The sequence below is a fragment of the Athene cunicularia genome (genome assembly GCF_003259725.1).
Source record: "Athene cunicularia isolate RWA chromosome 14 unlocalized genomic scaffold, athCun1 chr14_part1, whole genome shotgun sequence".
In the NCBI taxonomy this organism is placed as follows: domain Eukaryota; kingdom Metazoa; phylum Chordata; class Aves; order Strigiformes; family Strigidae; genus Athene; species Athene cunicularia.
The window spans coordinates 10,442,683-10,461,955 of record NW_020799118.1 but is presented as its reverse complement, the minus strand read 5'-3'; the positions used below and the strand labels follow the sequence as shown (position 1 = coordinate 10,461,955).

Genomic DNA, 19,273 nt, shown 5'->3' with positions numbered 1-19,273 from the left:
AGAACTTTGACAGGCTAGAATTTCTTCTGCATTGTTTTGCCAGAAAGTATTTTTTTTCCAGTCGAGTTTGGTAAATATTGTGGACAAAACTTGAATTGTCTGTATGTCTGTATACATGGATTATGGATGAACAAACGCAGAAAAACAGAAGGTAATGTAGACTTCTGGAAAAAACCACACCCACTGGTTTGAGAGTGAACTATTGAAACTGAGTCAATACCACCATTATGGAATAATCAGTTTGAAGTCTTCGTGGTGAAGAGAACATGGGCGTTGAGGGGTTTGGCGTTTCTATCACAGCAAGTTCGCCTAAGAACAAAGAAAAGCGAGTGCTAAAAACACTACTGTCCTGTGGCTGCCTCCAGCTGAGTGGGGCTACTCTCTTTCCCCAACAGGTACTTTCTGCTTCCCACTTCCAATCCATCACACTGCTGTGTAAGGGAGCTCAGGGTTTAAAAAGAGCAAGTCAAGAGGGCTCACAGCAGCAATTTCACTGGCCTGTCCAGGAGACAGTAACATCTCCCTTCCTCTCTGCCCCTCAAAGGGCAAGCAGCAGGCCAATCTCTCACTGCTGACAATATCCAGAAAAGAATTACTTATAAATACAGAGAAGTTGCTCCACCAGGTTTAAGTACACTTTTCCCCTCTGAGCACAGAGGGCTTTAGAAATGAAACTAGGTACTGTAACAGGGAGCATAAGGCATGTATATACAGAGCACTTCACTTAAAAGTTTGCAATGTTCACTAATAAGACTAATCCAGTAATTCCTGAGGCTAGTATCACTCTGCAAGTGTTTTAAGAAATTCACTCCTTTTCTAGTAACTCCACTACAGTGAATAGGTCAACTTCTCAGATTAATGAGCCACACCATCAAAAACAAACCAACCACAACATAAATCCAGAAGAGCCATGAGGAACCAAGATTAAAATAAAAATCCAAAGGAACCATATAGTCAATATAGCAAACACACTCTTATTACTGAATGTTTGACTTCCATCATTCAGGGAAAGATTCCCTACAAACAACACGTAGCCAGCCTGGTTTTAGTATAGGTCTGCTTTTATTTCCATATTCAGCTCTTTGAGGGAGACATCCTTTCACAATCTGAAAGGAGGAGGATATAGCCCACTGTAGTGCTGCTTCAGCACACTAAAACACATCATACGGAAAATGGTTCTGTTGACTTTTCCCCAAACCAAATGAACACCTGTCCATGCACTTGGGACATAGAAAGAGTCCTGAAACAGAAACATCGTGCGTGTGTGTAAAGGTGCACTGATGAATCTCACCTCACTGGCAATTAACAAAAACTGCCAGTTAGTAAGTACTGCACAGGAGTCAGGAAGTAAATACTGGTAGTTGTGGATTTAAAAAAAAGAAAAAAAAAACCCTAAAAAAAAAAAAAAGAATAAAAATTTAAAAGCAGCGCCTTTCCAGTGTCTCACTGCAGCAGGCAGCAAGATTTAAAGGCACTACAATGTGTCAGAATGGAGAAAATCTGGTGCATCCACCCTTCCAGAGTGCAAGAATATGGATTAAAAATTCCCAAGTTGATGTAGGTTTTCTGAAAATGAACGAACTTCTTTTCAGCACAAGATATGGTGGTGCTGCAGAAAAGAAAAAAAGAGGCAAGTTAGTTACTGTGTTTTTATAGAAGCAGCTCAACCTCACCACAGACGCTAGCTGGTGAAAGGCTACGTAAGGATGTTTCACATGTTCTTAAACTGATGTTTGTTTAAGTCCATACACTGAGCAGCTTTTCACTCTCTTCCTTCCACAAAAGGATCTCCATGTATGGGACACAGATAAGCCAGATCCAAATATAGTCAAAGGTATCAAGGCTATGAATTTTTCATGGGTTCAAGAGGTATACTGCTCATATTTTACTTCAATTCCTTAGATATCTGGAGCTGAAGGAGCTGTAGGGTGACTTACAGCTGCAAAAGCCATACTTGCAGTCTGCCCCTCCCCTTTCTTAAATGAAGTCCGAAACAGAGCAGGAACCCATTCCAGATTTTAAGTCCTATGTGAGTGCCTTTAGTATCAAATTATCTTTTTCCTCCCTTAACACAACGTCAAGCTCCCTAAAGGACATCTCCTGTAACAGGGGCTGAAAGTAGCCTCTATTTTCAATGTACAAATATGTAATACAATTTCACAGTAAGGAACCAGGAAAAGCACTGGATAAAAGATTTCACCAACAGGCAGTGACAGCCAGTACACAAGAATCTACTTCTACCTGAATTCTACCCAACTATTCTAGAAAATGACAGCAGAGTTCCTGTGGATATTTAAACATCTACTCAAAGTTTTATCAGCCCCCAGTCAACTTGCTATAAAATCTTTAGTACAGAATTTAAACTCTGTCCAGTCTTGAACTAACATGCAGTTCTTCCAAAAGGCACAATTTCTCTCTCATACTAACTACAATTCCTCCTACTGACAGAACTTACAGACTCTGCAACACACTGTGTTTAGAAGTTGACCCCGACTCTTCTGTGGGTTTGATCACTCTGGCAAGACCGGACATACAAAGTATCCCGCTCGGTGCAACTCATAAATCTGATCATATCTGATTACTTTTTTAAAAAAAGCTTTTGTTCCCTCCAGCCACACAGAAAACATAAACCAACTCAGAGAACAATACCTTCACTCGTGCAACAAATGGACCTAACTTTCTCAAGCAAATTACTGAATCTCTAGCAATAGCTGACGAAGTTTTTCTCTACTAAGAGTAGTGCTGTCTTACCACGGTTTTATTAATTACTCTGGTTCTGCAAGGGTAATAATTTCTTCATTGATAAAAAATTCAACAGTTTCCTCCTCCCAGTCATCAACATTGCTGTCCAGCTCATCTGTGTCTACCCCTGGAATGGAGAAAACATTAACACTGAATGCATCAAGTAAGGCAGAAATGGAAGGATCTGATGCTTTTGGCAGAAACAGTCCTTAAATCGGCAGTGAAGTAAGAGGTATTCGGTGCTTCAAATCATAATAAGTACATTCTAAACTCTTTAAATGACAACCAAGGCATTAGTGTCTCCCACCACAGGGCTTCTGTGGATTTTCTGGTTAAATGCAACACCCAAATCTCTTCACAGTCTCTCCCAAAGTCAAGCCAATGCTTGCAGCAAAGCATAAAGAGGTGAGGCAAAACACAGGTAACAAAATCTGGCAGCCAGCAATATTTAAGCTTTCTCCCATTACAATAAATAAATAAATCATGTTGCAATTTGGGATGGAAAGTATAAATAGCCTTCAAAGAACAAGGGACTAGCTTTGGCAGGAAACAGAGGAAGAGTAGAAGTGGACAGGGTAGTTATTTGCTAAGCAGCAGCAGTTATCTTGCAGCAAGTCTTCACAAGTACTGTGTGACTTACCTCCTCGGAGCTCTAAGCGCTCGTTCCTCTGCTCCATGTACAGCTCTTGTGCCATCTTGCGGTACTTTCTGAACTCCTCCATCATTGTACGTCTCCTTTCCACTAGCTCCTACAGAGGCAGGAAGAGGTCATTAAACCTTCCCAGTAAATCAAATCCACATGTGATGCATTTGTTAGCAAGCTAAACTTTATTTTCATGAACATACTTCCTATGACTTAAAGGAAAAATATCTTTACGTAATCAAAAGGCTGGTTTGGTGAGGTTTTTTAATGTAAAGAGCTTTTCTTAATTTAGAAACTAATGCAGCAACTCACCAAGAACCCCCAAATTTTACTGCCTTTGCTTAACAAGGTAACACCAGTGCCTCTCCAGATTCATTACTGCTTAAGCTGACAGTTTAGTAGCATCCATCTGCACTATGTATTGGAACTAACTCAAACCATCTGGATGCAAATGAACACAAATATTTGTTATAAAATAAATCTAGCTTATGTGTCACCATTACAAAATAAATGAGGACAGGTTACAAAAATTTTGTCTATATTCCGAAAGTGTCTTGCCTTTGAAGCTTTAGACTGGCTCAGACGATCCTTCTGCTCAAATATCTTGGAATATTTCTTCAGGTCCTTCTTAATTTGCTGTAAAACAAGGAATTTTATTTCAACTAGGATATCAGACTAGCGATCACAACCATCATATTCTGTAACAACTCCTTCAGTAGGCCTAAACAGGCTGTGCTTTTTTTAAGAACATCTCTCTTCTAGGCAATTTCCCTTCACTATAATCTTGTTTGTTCTTCCTGGCTTACAGATCATGCAAATGCTTCTGTATACATGCAATTAGTGGTCTGGACAGCTAAATTCAATTTTGTTATTCTTTATACCCTTTCACTGTACCCTAAGAACAACTAGCAACCATTTCTATTCCGAACTTAAAGAACAGTTAACATTTAGTCATTCCCAGAAGCGAGGTCCACTACACCAAAGTTTTGTCACAAGTTCTGGGCAAAAGGCAGTCGCATAATGCTGTAACCATTCAGGCCTCCTCCTCAAAAAGAGGGAGTAAACCAAGTATGTTTATACACTAAATCAATGTCACAGAGAGTCAGTGGAATACACTACCTTTATCTGATCCTCACTGAGCAAGGTGGTTGGTCGTGGTCTCCAGAGAAGCTGACAGAACCTGTCTTTATTGTTTTTCTGAAGTAGACGGCCTTGGAAGGTCCATAACCAATATGCATTGTCCACCTGGAAGAGCAGTGCACCATCTCAGTCAAGATAAGCTGTAACATAACACTGCAGTCCTCGCTCCATGTCTTCAGGGTCTTTTTTTATGAAGACAGCACCATTAGTCAACAGAACCAGGGTGCTCTTTTTGTCAGTGCCTTCCTTGCACAAGTCAAATTCCTCAGAAACCTCTTTGTTCCACTGAAGCTTTACCTTCTAGAGGACCACAACAGTTTGAAACTAAGCCAGCCCTTCCATCATATTCTTAAGCATCAGATTCTATACTTGTACAGGAGAGGATTACAGTGCAGTGGCTGGAACCATGCAAAGTAATGACAGGTGCAGTAAATCCTGCTGTTCTGTGTGGTCCATAAGGAGAGCAAGTTTCAAACCACTAAAGACATAATGAAAATTCAGAAAAAGGACACTCAGTTTAGAGTCACGAACTGCCCTTCCAGAACTTATTTTGGACAACTGATGAAGCTAATGGCCCAAACAAATACTGATGTTCAGAATTTAATGTATAAAACTAGGGAGAAGCTTTTAAGTCATATGACCAGTGTCCATTTTCTCTTCCTAACCAACAGCTCTTTCCAATACCCCTGGAAGAGAAGGAATTAAAAAAAAAAAAAAAAAAAAAAAAAAAAAAAAAAAAGAAAAAGAAAACAAGCATTATTACCTTGTGGCTCCACCAAGACACAGAAGTCACAATGTATCTGCCTGTAGGATCCCATTCCACATCTGAAGCTGTATAGTGTTCGGCAATATTCATCATGGTGCAGTCAGATGTATCAACAAATGCTAAGGCACCATTCATGCTACAAAGACAAAAAGACAAAACAAGACAGACTGTTTTACGCACTAGCATAGCCTGTTTTTTTAAAATCATTTTACAAGCTGCATCTTCACAGCTCCTCATTACAAAGATAAATTTTGACAGCAACAAAGAGACAGGCTCATACCAGTCTCTGTGGCTAGAAAGCAATGTGATGAATAAAAACAAAAATCCAAGTAAGAATGACACTTTTATGTTCAGTGACCCTTAACTCATGTTCTTTCTGTTCTTAAAGTCACAGTGGAAACATGTTATAGGCAAGTTACAGTCAAAGTTTAACAACCATATGCTTAGACATATTTAAATAGTGAAGGCAAGATTAAAAAATCCCCATATTTCTAAGATGAACAGCAGTGCTTGTCTGAAAGGATGTAAAGGCAAACACTACTGAACCGGTTAACAAAAATCATTTTTGCTTGCTCTAACAGGAAACTTCCTTGGTAACTCTTTTACAAAACAGCTTTGTCAGAGTTATGTCCCATGAGCGGGCGCAAGGCTATACAACAAATGCATTATAAGAGCCACATGCACTGTTCAAACCGGATTAGTTGAGAGTCAGCATTCAACTAAACAGCTGAAAATTGTTTCTGGATATTCACTTTTCTGTGAAAAATGCATTCTTTGTTTGATGGTGCAAAAATAGCAAGCAAAAGTCACAAAGCAGTAAGCTCCATCATGAAATTGCATTTCTTCTTTTCCTTCGCTTTTGCAAAGCTGTATCAGGATGACACAGTAATGCAATGTTCATGGAGATACCAAACAGTGATGAAATACTCTAGTCATTTTCCTCCTTAAAATTAATGTGGTGTTCAGTAGCCTGTGTAATACTCACCTTCTGAGGCCAGCCAACACTACAAATTGCCCTTGAGGACTCCAGAATATCGTGTTTGCCTGCTGTTTGTCAAATGTTTCTGGAAAGAAACAAGAGAAATTCAGAAAAAGATAGTCCAGTGACATCAATCAGCTTACAAGCAGTCAATTCCATCTACTTCTCAAAAGGCATTTCTGAAGTCTGCAAGCCCTTAACTCTACACTTCTAAAGACAAAACCCAGTGGCACCAGAACATCCCAAGCTAGCAGAAGAAAGAGATCAGACAACCCCAACCACCAACTTGGGAATAAATTTTAGATAAAATTGAGCCAAGTCTGTGCTATTGTCTCACACAAACTTCCCAAGGCCACAAAATTATTGTGGCTTGTAGGCCTTTTATTCCCAGACCCAGCACTGACTCGAAGTGAAAACAGTTTAGCTGTCACCAGAAAGTTCAATTTCTAGAATACAATGTCAGGCATAGCACCTAGTGCCATGTTATTCACCACAAACATCACAATTTTGAGTTTACTGCATCTACTGCCATGCAAAATGCTTAGTATCTGCACTTTTTACTTGTTTTTCAGTCACTTACTTATGAGTTCTATTTTCCCATTGTTTTTAACATGGTAAAAGGAAACTGAAATTCGTGGAGTTTCACCATGCAACACAGCAAACTTGCTTCCATTTGGTTCCCAAGCAAAGGCTATGATGCTTTCTGTAACAAAAAAACAGGGGTCAAAACTCTGTCAAAAAACAATACAAAGCTTTGACTTCAAGTAGTTACCAGAGAGAACCAAGATGCTAAAGAGAGGGAACCCATCAGTTAACACTTTGCCATACAGACTATCTCTTACAGCACAGGTTGGTAAGGCAAATGAAGGGAGTTATGGGAAGCATTTCAGTCAAATAATAGTTCCACAGACTCCCATCTTCTACAAAATACATTCATAGTATCAGCCCTACCATCTCTATTAGTAACCCATTTTCAGTTTTGTCATTTTTCAAGTCAGTCACAAGCATGAATAGCCTCAAAAGTTTTATCACTTTTACATGAGACACCCTGCAACACCAATACTGTAGCTCCTATCAAGAGTTAACTTCCTAATTATATCAGATGTTGACAGGAGTTTCTAAGATACATGCAAGTGTCTATTCAAAAAAGTTAAAATATCAGAAGTAAGGAAACATGTGGCATCACCTTTCATTTCCACCACATCCACTGGCACCTGTTTCTCTCTCATTCGGAATATTTCAAAGTTGGTCACTACTCCCTGTAAAGACCAAGGTCAGCTAATTATCCAGCACAGAAGCAGCAGAGCAAGTAATTTTATTGCTAGGCACAGAAGGACAACTACACAATTAGCCTGTCAGGATGCAATTCTGTCAGTCAGAATTAAGATTTGTTTCTTTAACGACAGCAGATAAATACATTATGCCTCATTACTGAACACATCCTGAATTTATCCATTCTGATAAAGAATTGTATGAAAGCATTTGTTTCTTTTCAGACTGTTACGAAATTTAAGATAGACAGATAAAACATACAGCAAATGATACAGCATGACCTACAGGCTGTTCAACAACTGCTTAGCAGTGAGCAGGAAAAGAGGTAAGGCATATAGCTCGCACCCAAGTCCACGATGTCGCTAAAGTCAAAGCAAATCTTGGATGCAAACATAACACACATTTCGCTCTCCACACACTTCAAAATCAAATGGAAGAAAGAAAAATAGTTTTGACATCATATAATTTATACTGCTTATATTAAAAGATGGTACTGTAAGAAAATGAGATGTCAGCATGAGATAGAACCCAATTTTATGAATATAATCAGAACCCACATACCTGTGTGCCTTTGGGAGTCCTGTCTACCTTCACACACAGGTAATCTCCATTCTTCTGCCAGTGCAGTTTACAATCTACGACATTGAATAAATTCCGCACACGAATTTCTTGTCTAGAAGGCAGCTGCATCAAAGTCACTCTTGCTGGGATGTCTTTGTCCTCAGGCACCCAGAAAGCAATTATGTTACCACCTGGAGACCATGAGAAGTCTCTACAGGAAGAAAGTTAAAAATATGCCATTTTAATTTTTAGTTAGAGATACTACAAGCAGAAACCATTTTCATCATTTTATCTGAATGCTGCAGGCAAATATCAACTCTCAATAAAGACAGATATATACAAAGCAACAGAGGACAATATAATACCTTTACACATATCATACCCAAACAGATGTTTAATCTGCTATTTAAACTTGCTATATGACCGATGTTATCAAAACAGTACATTTCACTAGAGACTAAGGGTTACACCCAGTGTAACCACTAAAGATCTTAGAAACAGGCTGATTAAACCTATGAGCAAAAAACTCCTATTAAATTACATGGAAACAATCTTCTTGCACCTGGGTACACTTGATTTTCTCATTGCTTTACAGAGAGGTATCTCAATAACTCTCACAGGAGTCAGTGTCTACTGTGCAGACACACACAAAACCAAACCCGTTCCTCGCCAAGAGGCAGCACAGAGTACACTGGCTTAAGCCGGCACACAAATCTTGTTAGGGAGATATTCCCTAACAAACTGCATTCCACATTGGTTTTCTAGACAAGAAACAGGACTCCCAAGCGTGACCCTGGATTAAGCAGTACCACAAAGAGGATTTCAAAGCATACAAACTGTCAACTGTGGACATCAATAAATGGTGAATTTTCTGTTCCTTCTTGCCACTTTGTCTAATTTGATCAGTTCAGCATATGAGGCCATTTGCTCTAGTCAATAGTCCAGAGATTCCTTTCACCATAACAAAGCCCCAGACAAAGATTCCAATTAAAGAGAGCAGGTTCCTACAAAGGAATAGACTTACCTGATCCCAGTGATTTTCAAGCTTTTTTTGTCCAACAAACCCATAGACTAAAAGAGAAAGGCGTGAATTTTCATGTTAGTAACATTCTTAAATTTACACATGCACCTTCTACTCATTATTAGAGCAGAAAAACTAGGAACTTGGTATAATTTTCAGAGATCCTGTATCCCTATTTTTTATGAACATACATATATCACAATTACCAATAAAGTAAGAACTGCTGTACAGAATTAATGAGTACAGTAGCCTGAATTACAATAATAACAAAAAACCCCAAAACAGACTACATTAGGCTGCAATTTATAGTGCATTTTGGGTACTTTGGAAGTCACCTGCTACTGACAGCTGGCAGGCATCACATAACCTCGATCCTATCGACACTTAGAAGTAGTATATCGAGCTGTGCAGAATTTACTGTCAGACTCAGCTAAAGTTTTTCACGCAGAAAATAAGACAAGAGCAAATTGATTTCTCCCTTTTAAGACAAGCTCTAGAGGGTATTATTAAAATATATCCTTTAAAATAAGATACTGTGGAAAAGACTGACATTGTAATGCAGTAAGCATTATGAAAAAAAGCAAGAACTTACAGGTGTTTCATAGATGCTAAGGGTATCTGAAGTCATTCGAGCGAAGAATTTACCATCATGACTCCATCTAATCAAATAAAAAGAAAAAAAAAAAGAATATTAGATAGGAACTGCCTTTTTATTAAACAAAGTCTGGAACTGCTTCTCTCCAATTCCATTTCTCAACCTACTTAAAAATAGGCCAGTGAGCTGAGTTTTCACAGTGGAATCCTCGCTTCTTTTGCCCAGTCAGAATATCCCAGATGATAATAGCCTGAGGGTCATCCTGCGTGTCCATCAAAGGGCTGAAAGTCACTAAATACCTAGGAAAGAAATAATCAATTTCACTATTGAAACTTTGTCTAGTATGTTGCTACAAGCAGACTTTCATCCAATTAGTATTTAAATACAATGCACCTTCAAACAGCAGTTTCTGTAATGGGATTTTTTGAGAGAAGGGAAAAATAAGAACAGTATGATAAAGGGGGTGAAAGTTTCCAAGACACAGTAGTTCCTTGGCATCTCTCTGGCTGAAAAGACTAGATTTACATGCAAGTCTTCCCATATTGCTGTTGCAAGACAGAGGAACTAATGAAACACAGTGTTACCTATTATAATTTTGCCACAAGGATGTAATTGGTTTTGTATCAAATATAAATCAATTTACTTTAGCCAACCTGAACTACAGGTAGGATAGACTTCTCCATTTAAACATAAATAATCTAATACAATAAATCATAACACCTGACTGCTTCCAAATATGTTACTTGAAAACTACCAAAACAAGATGCATCTCAGTCCTGAAATTATTTTAGCCTTCTCTAAAGAGCCCTTCAACGTTAAAGAAAACTTAAGGAATTCAATTCAGTACTACAGATTTGAAGGATGCTGCTTAACTGAAACTTTTCAGAGAAGTAAAAAATCTAACACTACAGACATTCCCTCCAGCTAAAAAGGAAAAAATACGTTGTTCTCCCTTGGAGTAACATCATCTTTGAGGAAACTTGTCAGCTCAGTTTTGCAGACCAATTATTCCAGATTATCTTAACTATCTTTACCGAAGTCAAAGAAAGGCAGAGTTTCACTCATTCCAAAAAAGATACATGCATGAAAAGCAGTACTTCCAAAAGGCAAAGGAGAACAGAAGAGCCCAACCACATGAGATCTGAAAGCACAGCAGCCAGAATGTGTGTGTTTCATACTTTTGATCCCTTAGCCCAAACCAGTGTCATCCTCCATACCTTTCACAGGGCGAGAAGTCAATAAGCTGCACCCCCTGGTGACTAAACCTTTGGATCTGCTTGAACTTCTCTCCACCCCAAAGGGCGATGCCTCTCTGGTGGAACGTAGCCAGGTAGGTGCCCTTTGGGGACCAACGTACATATGTTTCTGTCCACCGCTAGATGTAAAAAAAAAAAGTATACACAAATGTTTAATTTCGTGCCAGAATCCTAAAGGGGAAAGAATGTGTGGCTTGTACTATCAAAGTTTGCAAATCCATTTACTAAGTGAAGATCTCAGAATTAGTGATACCTTGGATGAGCTGTAGAGTTTAATTTCATGCACGTAATGCACAATACTTATTCTTTAGGTTGAAAACTGTCAATTGAGACCTTAACAACTTACTGGTCACCAAAATAATTTTTCAGGTACAGCGAGAACCACTGTATATTAACAATTAAACCCACCTAACAGCCTTGGGTTTTCTTGTTGTCTTTCAGCCCTGGTAAGAACATACTCTCCTCAGAAGTAAGGGCAAGTATTTTGAATTTCTTAACAATACAACTCTTGACCTTCAGCTAAGTTAGAGAGGTTTCAGCAATACAGGCCACAGCCAGTGACCATGGTGACGAGCAGAATTACTCATCATCCCAGGGCCAAGTTCTTCCTACTGTAATGCATAATGTTATTAAAGAATATGCTTCTGGGTACCAACAGTTCTCATCAAGTCAAATGCCTGCAGCAGACAGGCACACTAACTCTCCCTTTTATATGCTATTACCAAACCAGCTATTCCTCTTTAGCACCTCTGTGGTCAGCAAAAAAACAAAAAGGGATCAGACGCAGCATACTTAAACACATACTCAGCTCTAATGAATAGTACTCCTCAAACTCTGACTTTGCATTTTCAGGTCTTTCTGAATCATCTATAATATACAGATGAAGGAAACTAATAGGCATCATAGACTAGGTAAAGAAAAAGAACAGGTTAACTTCCCATTTGTTTTACCTAAGCAGCTAAATCTAAAGTATGTAATTTCACCACTGCTCTTCAAAAGGAAGAAAATATTTCAGCAATAGGGAAAAAATATCTGTTTAAAAAAAATATAAAATCTGAAATGTCATAAAATGAATGAGACTGACAGTGTATCTGCAATGTACAGCACTTCCAGGACACTCACTGCTCTGTCCTCAATTTGAACAGGTTCCTTGATATCATTCCAAAAAATGGATGTCCGGTCTCCTGACTCAAAGATCACACTGTATTGATCCCTACAATCAGGATCTTCCAACCAGTATCGGAGATTCCCCTAAGAGAAACAGAAGCAAAAAGATTATTAGTGAGTCAAAGGCTAAGATGACAAGCTCCCCAAATTAATATCAACCTGGCAGGTGGAAGTCAGTCTTACACAGAGCGTGCAACTTTGGAGTCTTCATTTTAAGAACTTTTTTGTAATGGTAAATTAAATAATTCAAACTACTGATTACTGAAGGCTAAGAGAAGAGGTGGAAAAGGTGGACCTTCAAGGTGGTTTGATGATGTTTAACACTTGTCACCTAAACTAACTTAAGGGGTTTTGATAGGTGTTTGGGTTTTTTATTTGTTTGTTGTTTTGTTGTTGTGGGTTTTTTTTTTAAAAAAACAAAACCTATCCCTTCCTCCACAGGACTTTTTTTACAAAGATAGTGGCAATAGAGAAATTTACCTCAAACATTTAAAAATATTAAGATGCTTTCAAAATTCTATTTTTAAATTACTTGTGCAAAATAATTATCTACTCTCAAGTTTCACCCTGTGTGGAACTACTAAGCAGAACCACCAAACTCTTCCTGTCACTTCATGACAGTGAGATTGAAGAAACAGGAGCATACGATCACTACCGCTACTTATAACACTACTAACACATAGTTTCTATTTTAATATGAACACTGTAGAAACGAGGAATCATTTATATTATGCTGAATAAACTCTCCACTTTTCAAAAAAGTCCTTACCAAATCCTTAAATGGCTGTTTCTCAGGGATTTCCCATTCATCACTGATTGTCATGTACCTGAAAGAGCAATTTGATTGGTTACGCTCCATGCAAGCCCTCTTGATTAGAATACCAAAATCTACAGATAGACACGATAGCTGTACTCACTTATCAAAGTCTGTGAAAAGGTTGACTCTAAAAGTGTGCTGTTTATCCAGTTTGTACCCATCTGCATTCTTCACAGCATCTACTGCATGAGATGGAGACATGTACTCCAGAAAGATGTACCTACAGTGAAGGAACACAGAAGTAGAAAGTCATCATTGACTAATAACAAGCTCATAACAAAAAAATAAATTAAATAAATAAAAAAGAAACAATAGGAATGAACCAAGAGCTCAATATAGAGCATCTACAAAATAACTTCTTGTCTTGTCCCCAACCAATCGGGGTCAAAAGCAATTAATCTTCATTTTGGCCATGGGCACATACACACTTTTTAGCTGTATGGGCTTGACCTGAACTAAACCAATATCCTTTCTGTAAATGGGCTAGACTGAACAATGAATGCAAGCTCAATGCAACACAGAACAACAATGAGAGCTAGTAACAGCAGGTTAAGTATGCATCTCTTTCCAGCTGAATGATGCTTAGAAATTGTAAAACTTGCCGTCACAGACATCTCAAAGCAGCACTCATTTTTCAATTACACTGAATATAATTCAGTTTCCTTCTTGCCACTAATACAATCTACATTTGTAGCCCAGCAGATTTAAAATCAACAGTATCCTGAAGACTGTCACACTGCCTCAAAGAGAGGCATGAACAGAGAGAAAGAGCTTCTCATGCTGACCTTACAGAACCAACAATCCTTCCACTCCAGAAAACCCACTTTTTTAATGCTTTCTAAACTACGGATTCATCCCAAACTCAGGAATATATGCTACTCCAAGCACAGTAACAAGACTCAGAAAAACCTCATATTTATCGGATTGATTTTTGCTTGGTTTGTGTCCCTAAAACTTTCTTTCCCTTGCTCTCTCCCTTTGGGCATGATCATTTCTGGTTAGCTTTCTTCTCAGTTCAGATGCTGCAATTAACCAGGAACAAGGATCCGAAGTTGGCAAAGAGGAAAAAAGGTCCTGGAAAGGGCTCGCTGAATTTAAGAAAGTTGGAGTCCCTAATGTAAGTACTCACAACCAGAGGCAGAATGCTGACAGTCTATTTTGCAATAAACAGTACATCCCCTGCTACTAAGTCTTAAAGTAAAATGGACTTTTAACCTATTTATTAGCCATGGCAGAAAATTAACAAAATATGTCATTTAGTACTGCACAGAAATTTGTCTTCCAAACCCAGATAAACTGATTCCATAATTAATCCCCCCCACACTGTAGCTTAATGAGTTATTAAGCTTAGCTCCCTCGGGAACTTCTGTTTGTCACTCCGACTAGATGTCAGGATTATACAGACTAAGGCAGAAGAAAGGGATGAGCATGACTATGAGGTCATCACAAAAACTGGTCGAGAAGTATTGACACTAATAATCAAGGGTAAATCAGAGCAGTTCTTTAAATCCTATTTCCAGTAAGAGTTACAATGACTTACCCTTTTGTCTTCCCATCTGCTTCTGGATAAAATTCATTGATAATTTTACCAAACTTGGAAAATATTTTGTGGATGACATTCTTTAGTTTCTCAAGTCGGTCTGGTCCAACCTGGGGAACATTATCCACAACGATTACTGAGTCAATTCCATCCGCTTCCTGTGGTTGATCTTTCAGTACATCACCAAGTAACTCTGCAAAGACAAAGCACACAAGAAACTAAGGCACCAGTTTACATCATTAAGGAGGAAGACAGAAAGGTGAAAAGAACAGTGATAGTAAGAGAACAGAAAGACTTCCAATTTCAGGAAATTTCAAGAATCGTTTAAGAAACTTGGTATCGAATGAACGTTCTATCAGAGAAACAGCTGAAGTGAATATACAACACTCCAACAGTACTGCCTTGGCAAATTTCAAGCAGCTAATTCTTGAATTCTTTCTTGAAGGAATACCTTACATAGAGGATGTCAACACTTGCACTATTAGCTTGTTTCAGGAGTTGGAACTGGCTTATGAAGTCCTCAAAACTGAAGATAGAGCAGACAACTGTAAGATTTACTACCCAAGCTCTGACTAGAAGCCTTGCTCAAATTATAACCAGATGACTGATAAAAAGAAATGTAACATGTACCTCCCTCCCAAATTACAAGAGCTTTAGCATAATGCAAAACTATCGGCTGTACTGGAAGCTCGGCATGCACGTCTTACCATCACTATAATTATGCTTGAGAACTCACACTCCATCTAAACCTTTAATTAAACGCAGAAAGGAAGGTCTAAGACACGACACTTAAAGCCATCTTTAAGCATGCTGCAAGTGAAAACAAGCACAGACCTTTTCATACTCTGGATATTAACCATACTAATTCTCCTTTTGTGTATCATCTCACAAATTTAGAGAATACTTGCAAGTGGGATGGCCTGTTCAGTCCCTGCACTGTCCGCTTCACGATTCTCTCTACTGAGATCGCTTACAACCTCCTTGAAGTCTCCCATATACAGAAGGGAGAACATGCAGAAGGACTGCAATGCTGCAGCTGTGGCTTGCGTACGGCACTGGGACAAAAATTGTTAAAAGGTACAAAGTACACTTCTCAGTTGTGCACAAAGTTAGAAGCTTCAACACCACCACTTCATTATTTTTACATGGTAGGCTTCTAGACATAAATTTTGTAGAGTTCTAGACACATCTAACTTCATTCCTCAAGTCAATTCTATTAGATTATTCTGTGTCCACCAACTAAACCCCACTGGTAATGTATGAATTTAAACACACTTCTCAAATTAACATTACCTGACTACAGAAATGTACTGACCTGTAGATCCAAGAACTCATAAAAATTAGATCAGTGATTCAAACCTCAGTGGATTGAAACAGAAACGCTAAAGACAAGGATATCTGAACAATCTCTCAAATAGCTTTAACCTAAGGTTATTTTTAAACCTTTCCAGGAATAAAATCACATACTATCCTTGAGCACAAATGTCAGTTCATGTCTAGATTACTGACTGTTTCACAGTGTAATCATTCATGGCCCCACAACATAACATGATTGCATTGTTGTAGTCTAAAGAAACTACCAAAACCCACTGGCCTTCTATAACTTTAAGCTTCAACAAGTTACTGTGTGTGAGGCTTTCCACTGATATGGGGCAATATGCTTCACAAAAGCTTATGCATAAACAGATGCTATCACCACCAAGATTATGTAATACTTACAGAATGTTGTTTGTAGTATTTATTACTCAAAAAGATGCTCTCCGTGCACATGTAGGAACTACAATTCAGAAGTTAAAAGATGCTAACTTGTGTAACAAAGACCCAGAAAATGTGAAAACCTACTATTAATGGTAGCAACTAAAAAAAGCTGAAGAGGTTAAAGGAATAATCCTCCATGTCATGTTATTTTACTTACTCTGCACACTTTAGATTATACCCACAAATTTCTCCCATGTTATAGCAGCTGTTTACTAGTTTGTAGCAACTATTAAAAAATGGCTAAGCCCACATGTCTGCCTCAAAGCAAGTCAAATACTCAGTGAAGAGTGTACAACACAAAGATTAGTGAAGAGCTGGAGGACTTGCTAGAAGTCCATGTTTAAGAAACAAGTTAGAAGGAAGCCTTTAGCAGCAGACTGAAAATTGGGAAAAGAAAAAGTCAGGCACAAGAAAAGCTCATTAAAACCCCAACAGATATTCTGGTAGCACAAAACCATAAGGATCACTGAAGATAAGCAAAAGACTTGACAGGAAGAGGCACCAGTCCCAATAAGCACCGTCACAAATGACACACCACCTTAAAAGTACTATTTGGAACAAATATGTAGGCAAAGAAGTAAAAGGAAAATGGCACATAGAGCAAAAACCTTTCTTTCAAAAGCACAGCAGTGGGTACTGGGTATCACTCCATAAACAATATTTTCTACTACACAGACTGAAAGTGGTCTAAATTACTACCAAAGGTATTTTGGGCCACCTCTCCCTCCTTAACTTCGCTGCAAAATTGAAAGCTAACCCTAACTGTTAAGAGATCCAGAAGAGAACAACGCCGATGAATGCTGTAAGTTAACTTCTAGTATATACTGGATCTCAAGACATCCTTTCAGGAGTAAGTGTACTCCGGGCAGCTGACAATACCCTGAACTTGTGGATAGGTAAGCACTTGCTTAGGATTTGGGACACATGCAGTGAAGTGTTGGCTGTGCCCACAAGAATTGCAAGGATTGAAAGAAGGAATTTTGAAGCCAATATTACAGTAAAGTAACTTGTAGATTTCTTATTTACCCTATAATCCCATATCTTAGATTCTCCCCAGACATGAAATGAAGGCATGTCCCACAAGGACATTTCCACAGAAGTCTACAAGGAAAAAAAAACCACACCAAAACCAATAAAAAACACAAAAGGGTAATTTTCTAGGTGCTATTAGTAATTTTTTCATAACCACTTCTGTCAAAAGACTTTGTAGGCCTACGGACAAACCAAGGAATGCCTATTTAGATTCATGTGCAAGAATGCAATACCCTGTCTGGAATCACAACTGTAACAGATTAAAGACAAATACCTACATTGTACCCTTTCTCTTAATTCAAATTTTTTAACAAAGGAATCTTCAAAGTGTAAGAAGCTGGTTTAGCCAGCTCTTATTCCACCCACAAGAAAAGCAGGGTGTGGTGGGTGCGCAGCTATATTCAGCTGGCAGTATTTTAAGGACCACTCTCATTATCTGAAGTAAAGTTTCATCGCACCGGAGTGGTTATCTGACACATCCCTTCTCCTGCTTGAACCCAGATCAGCTGTCCTGCCACGCCAAAACCATCCTGGAAAAAAAGTTGGAGGAATGCATCTGAGATGGTCCAATCCTAAAGCTGGTCCAGCTCAAAGGTGTTCCTGGAGATGCAATGTCATCATAAGCAGTGAAACAGCCTTGGCTCAGTGACACTGATGGACTGCCTTTCTCCTTGGGGAGTCATCAGGATAAGGGGAAAGAAATAAGGAAGCTCAAGAAGTAACACACACATGGAAAGCCAGAACAGCAAGTGTGACTAAACTTGAACACTGTAATCCAGACACTAACACTGTATTATTCATAAAGCTGAGAAGTTCACCAAATTTTAATCCTTAACAATAAAACAGGTGAATATGGAAAAATGCCTAGTTCCTGAAAAAAGATAGAATTGAACATAATAAGCCTCAATATAGACAAAGCCTATCACAAACACGTAACTAGACAAAAAGAATGTGCAGATAATTTTGCCAAGGTCCTTCTAAAATAAAAGTGCAAGTTCAAAGAGCTATACAGACTGCTAAATTGAGAACAGCAAACACTCTCTTAAAGATATTTTTCTGCTGTTTTATTAAGCTAATTGCAGGACTGGAACACTGGAAGTCACATACACCACCTGTATTCCACTGCCAAGTGAAATAACAAACTTACAACCACATGCTTTAAGAAACATGTTTCCAGTTCTGATATATGTAAGATAAGACCCTACAACACACAGAATATATGAATGTAAGACCCTACCTACAGCAGCACATATGCTAGAACAAGTACTGGCAAAATAAACACTTTTGCTGTTCCAAGAACTGAGATGATTTATCTAGAAAGACCTATCTGAATAAAAGAGTTCTAACTCCTGTATGCCCAAACTAGGTATTCCCGTAATTATCGATGCAGTTACAGAATGGCTTAGCCATTTTAAGGCAGTCAATAACCAATTCTTTAGAAGAGCTTCAGTTTGACTTTTTAACTGCTAGAAATAATTTTTCTGTACTTTTTTTGTCACAAAGTGACTGTTAACTCTTTTCAAACCCGTACTTTTTGTCTATGAATTTCAGATGCATGGAAAACACAGCACGATGAAATCTAGTCTGTAAACATGAAGTCAACAATTTAAAACTTGTTTTTTACAGCTGAGTTTAACTAATAGAGGCAGATGGAAAGCAACCAAGTTGACGATTCCACTTTGTGAGGGCATCCCACGGATCGATACTCGAAGTTTAACAGTACATTTAAGAACAGCTATTGAGCAGCATCGTCCAGTGCACAGACGTGCCAGAAGGCTCACCTAAGAAACACCACTACGATGAAGACGTGTACTTACTACTACGAGCAGTCAGCACACTACCACGCGGGCGAGGCCCACGGGGGCTCGGGGGAGCAGAGCGTTTCCCTCCGCACCCCCCAGCAGGCTCCTCCCGGAGCAGCCGCGGCCCCCCCAGCGCTCCGGCGCGGCGGGCAGGCCCGGGGCCCAGCGCCGGAGCTCTCCCG

The 19,273-nt window shown here is 38.8% G+C and overlaps 1 protein-coding gene across 1 annotated transcript in view; it reads right to left on the bottom strand.

Moving 5' to 3' along the window:
* Window positions 1-1,040: 1,040 nt before the first annotated feature.
* EIF3B (eukaryotic translation initiation factor 3 subunit B) overlaps window positions 1,041-19,273 on the bottom strand; it is a 21,767-nt gene continuing 3,534 nt past the window's right edge. The window contains exons 2-19 of the mRNA XM_026859186.1: window positions 14,500-14,692; window positions 13,060-13,179; window positions 12,912-12,969; window positions 12,098-12,226; window positions 10,937-11,094; window positions 9,887-10,018; window positions 9,717-9,783; window positions 9,128-9,174; window positions 8,104-8,314; window positions 7,457-7,529; window positions 6,851-6,973; window positions 6,277-6,355; window positions 5,289-5,427; window positions 4,505-4,630; window positions 3,944-4,021; window positions 3,383-3,491; window positions 2,752-2,869; window positions 1,041-1,609 (exon numbers count right to left, since the gene is read on the bottom strand). Coding sequence (XP_026714987.1) covers window positions 2,766-2,869; window positions 3,383-3,491; window positions 3,944-4,021; window positions 4,505-4,630; window positions 5,289-5,427; window positions 6,277-6,355; window positions 6,851-6,973; window positions 7,457-7,529; window positions 8,104-8,314; window positions 9,128-9,174; window positions 9,717-9,783; window positions 9,887-10,018; window positions 10,937-11,094; window positions 12,098-12,226; window positions 12,912-12,969; window positions 13,060-13,160 — 1,734 coding nt within the window. The 5' untranslated portion in view covers window positions 13,161-13,179; window positions 14,500-14,692 and the 3' untranslated portion in view covers window positions 1,041-1,609; window positions 2,752-2,765. The remainder of the gene's footprint in view (window positions 1,610-2,751; window positions 2,870-3,382; window positions 3,492-3,943; window positions 4,022-4,504; window positions 4,631-5,288; window positions 5,428-6,276; window positions 6,356-6,850; window positions 6,974-7,456; window positions 7,530-8,103; window positions 8,315-9,127; window positions 9,175-9,716; window positions 9,784-9,886; window positions 10,019-10,936; window positions 11,095-12,097; window positions 12,227-12,911; window positions 12,970-13,059; window positions 13,180-14,499; window positions 14,693-19,273) is intronic.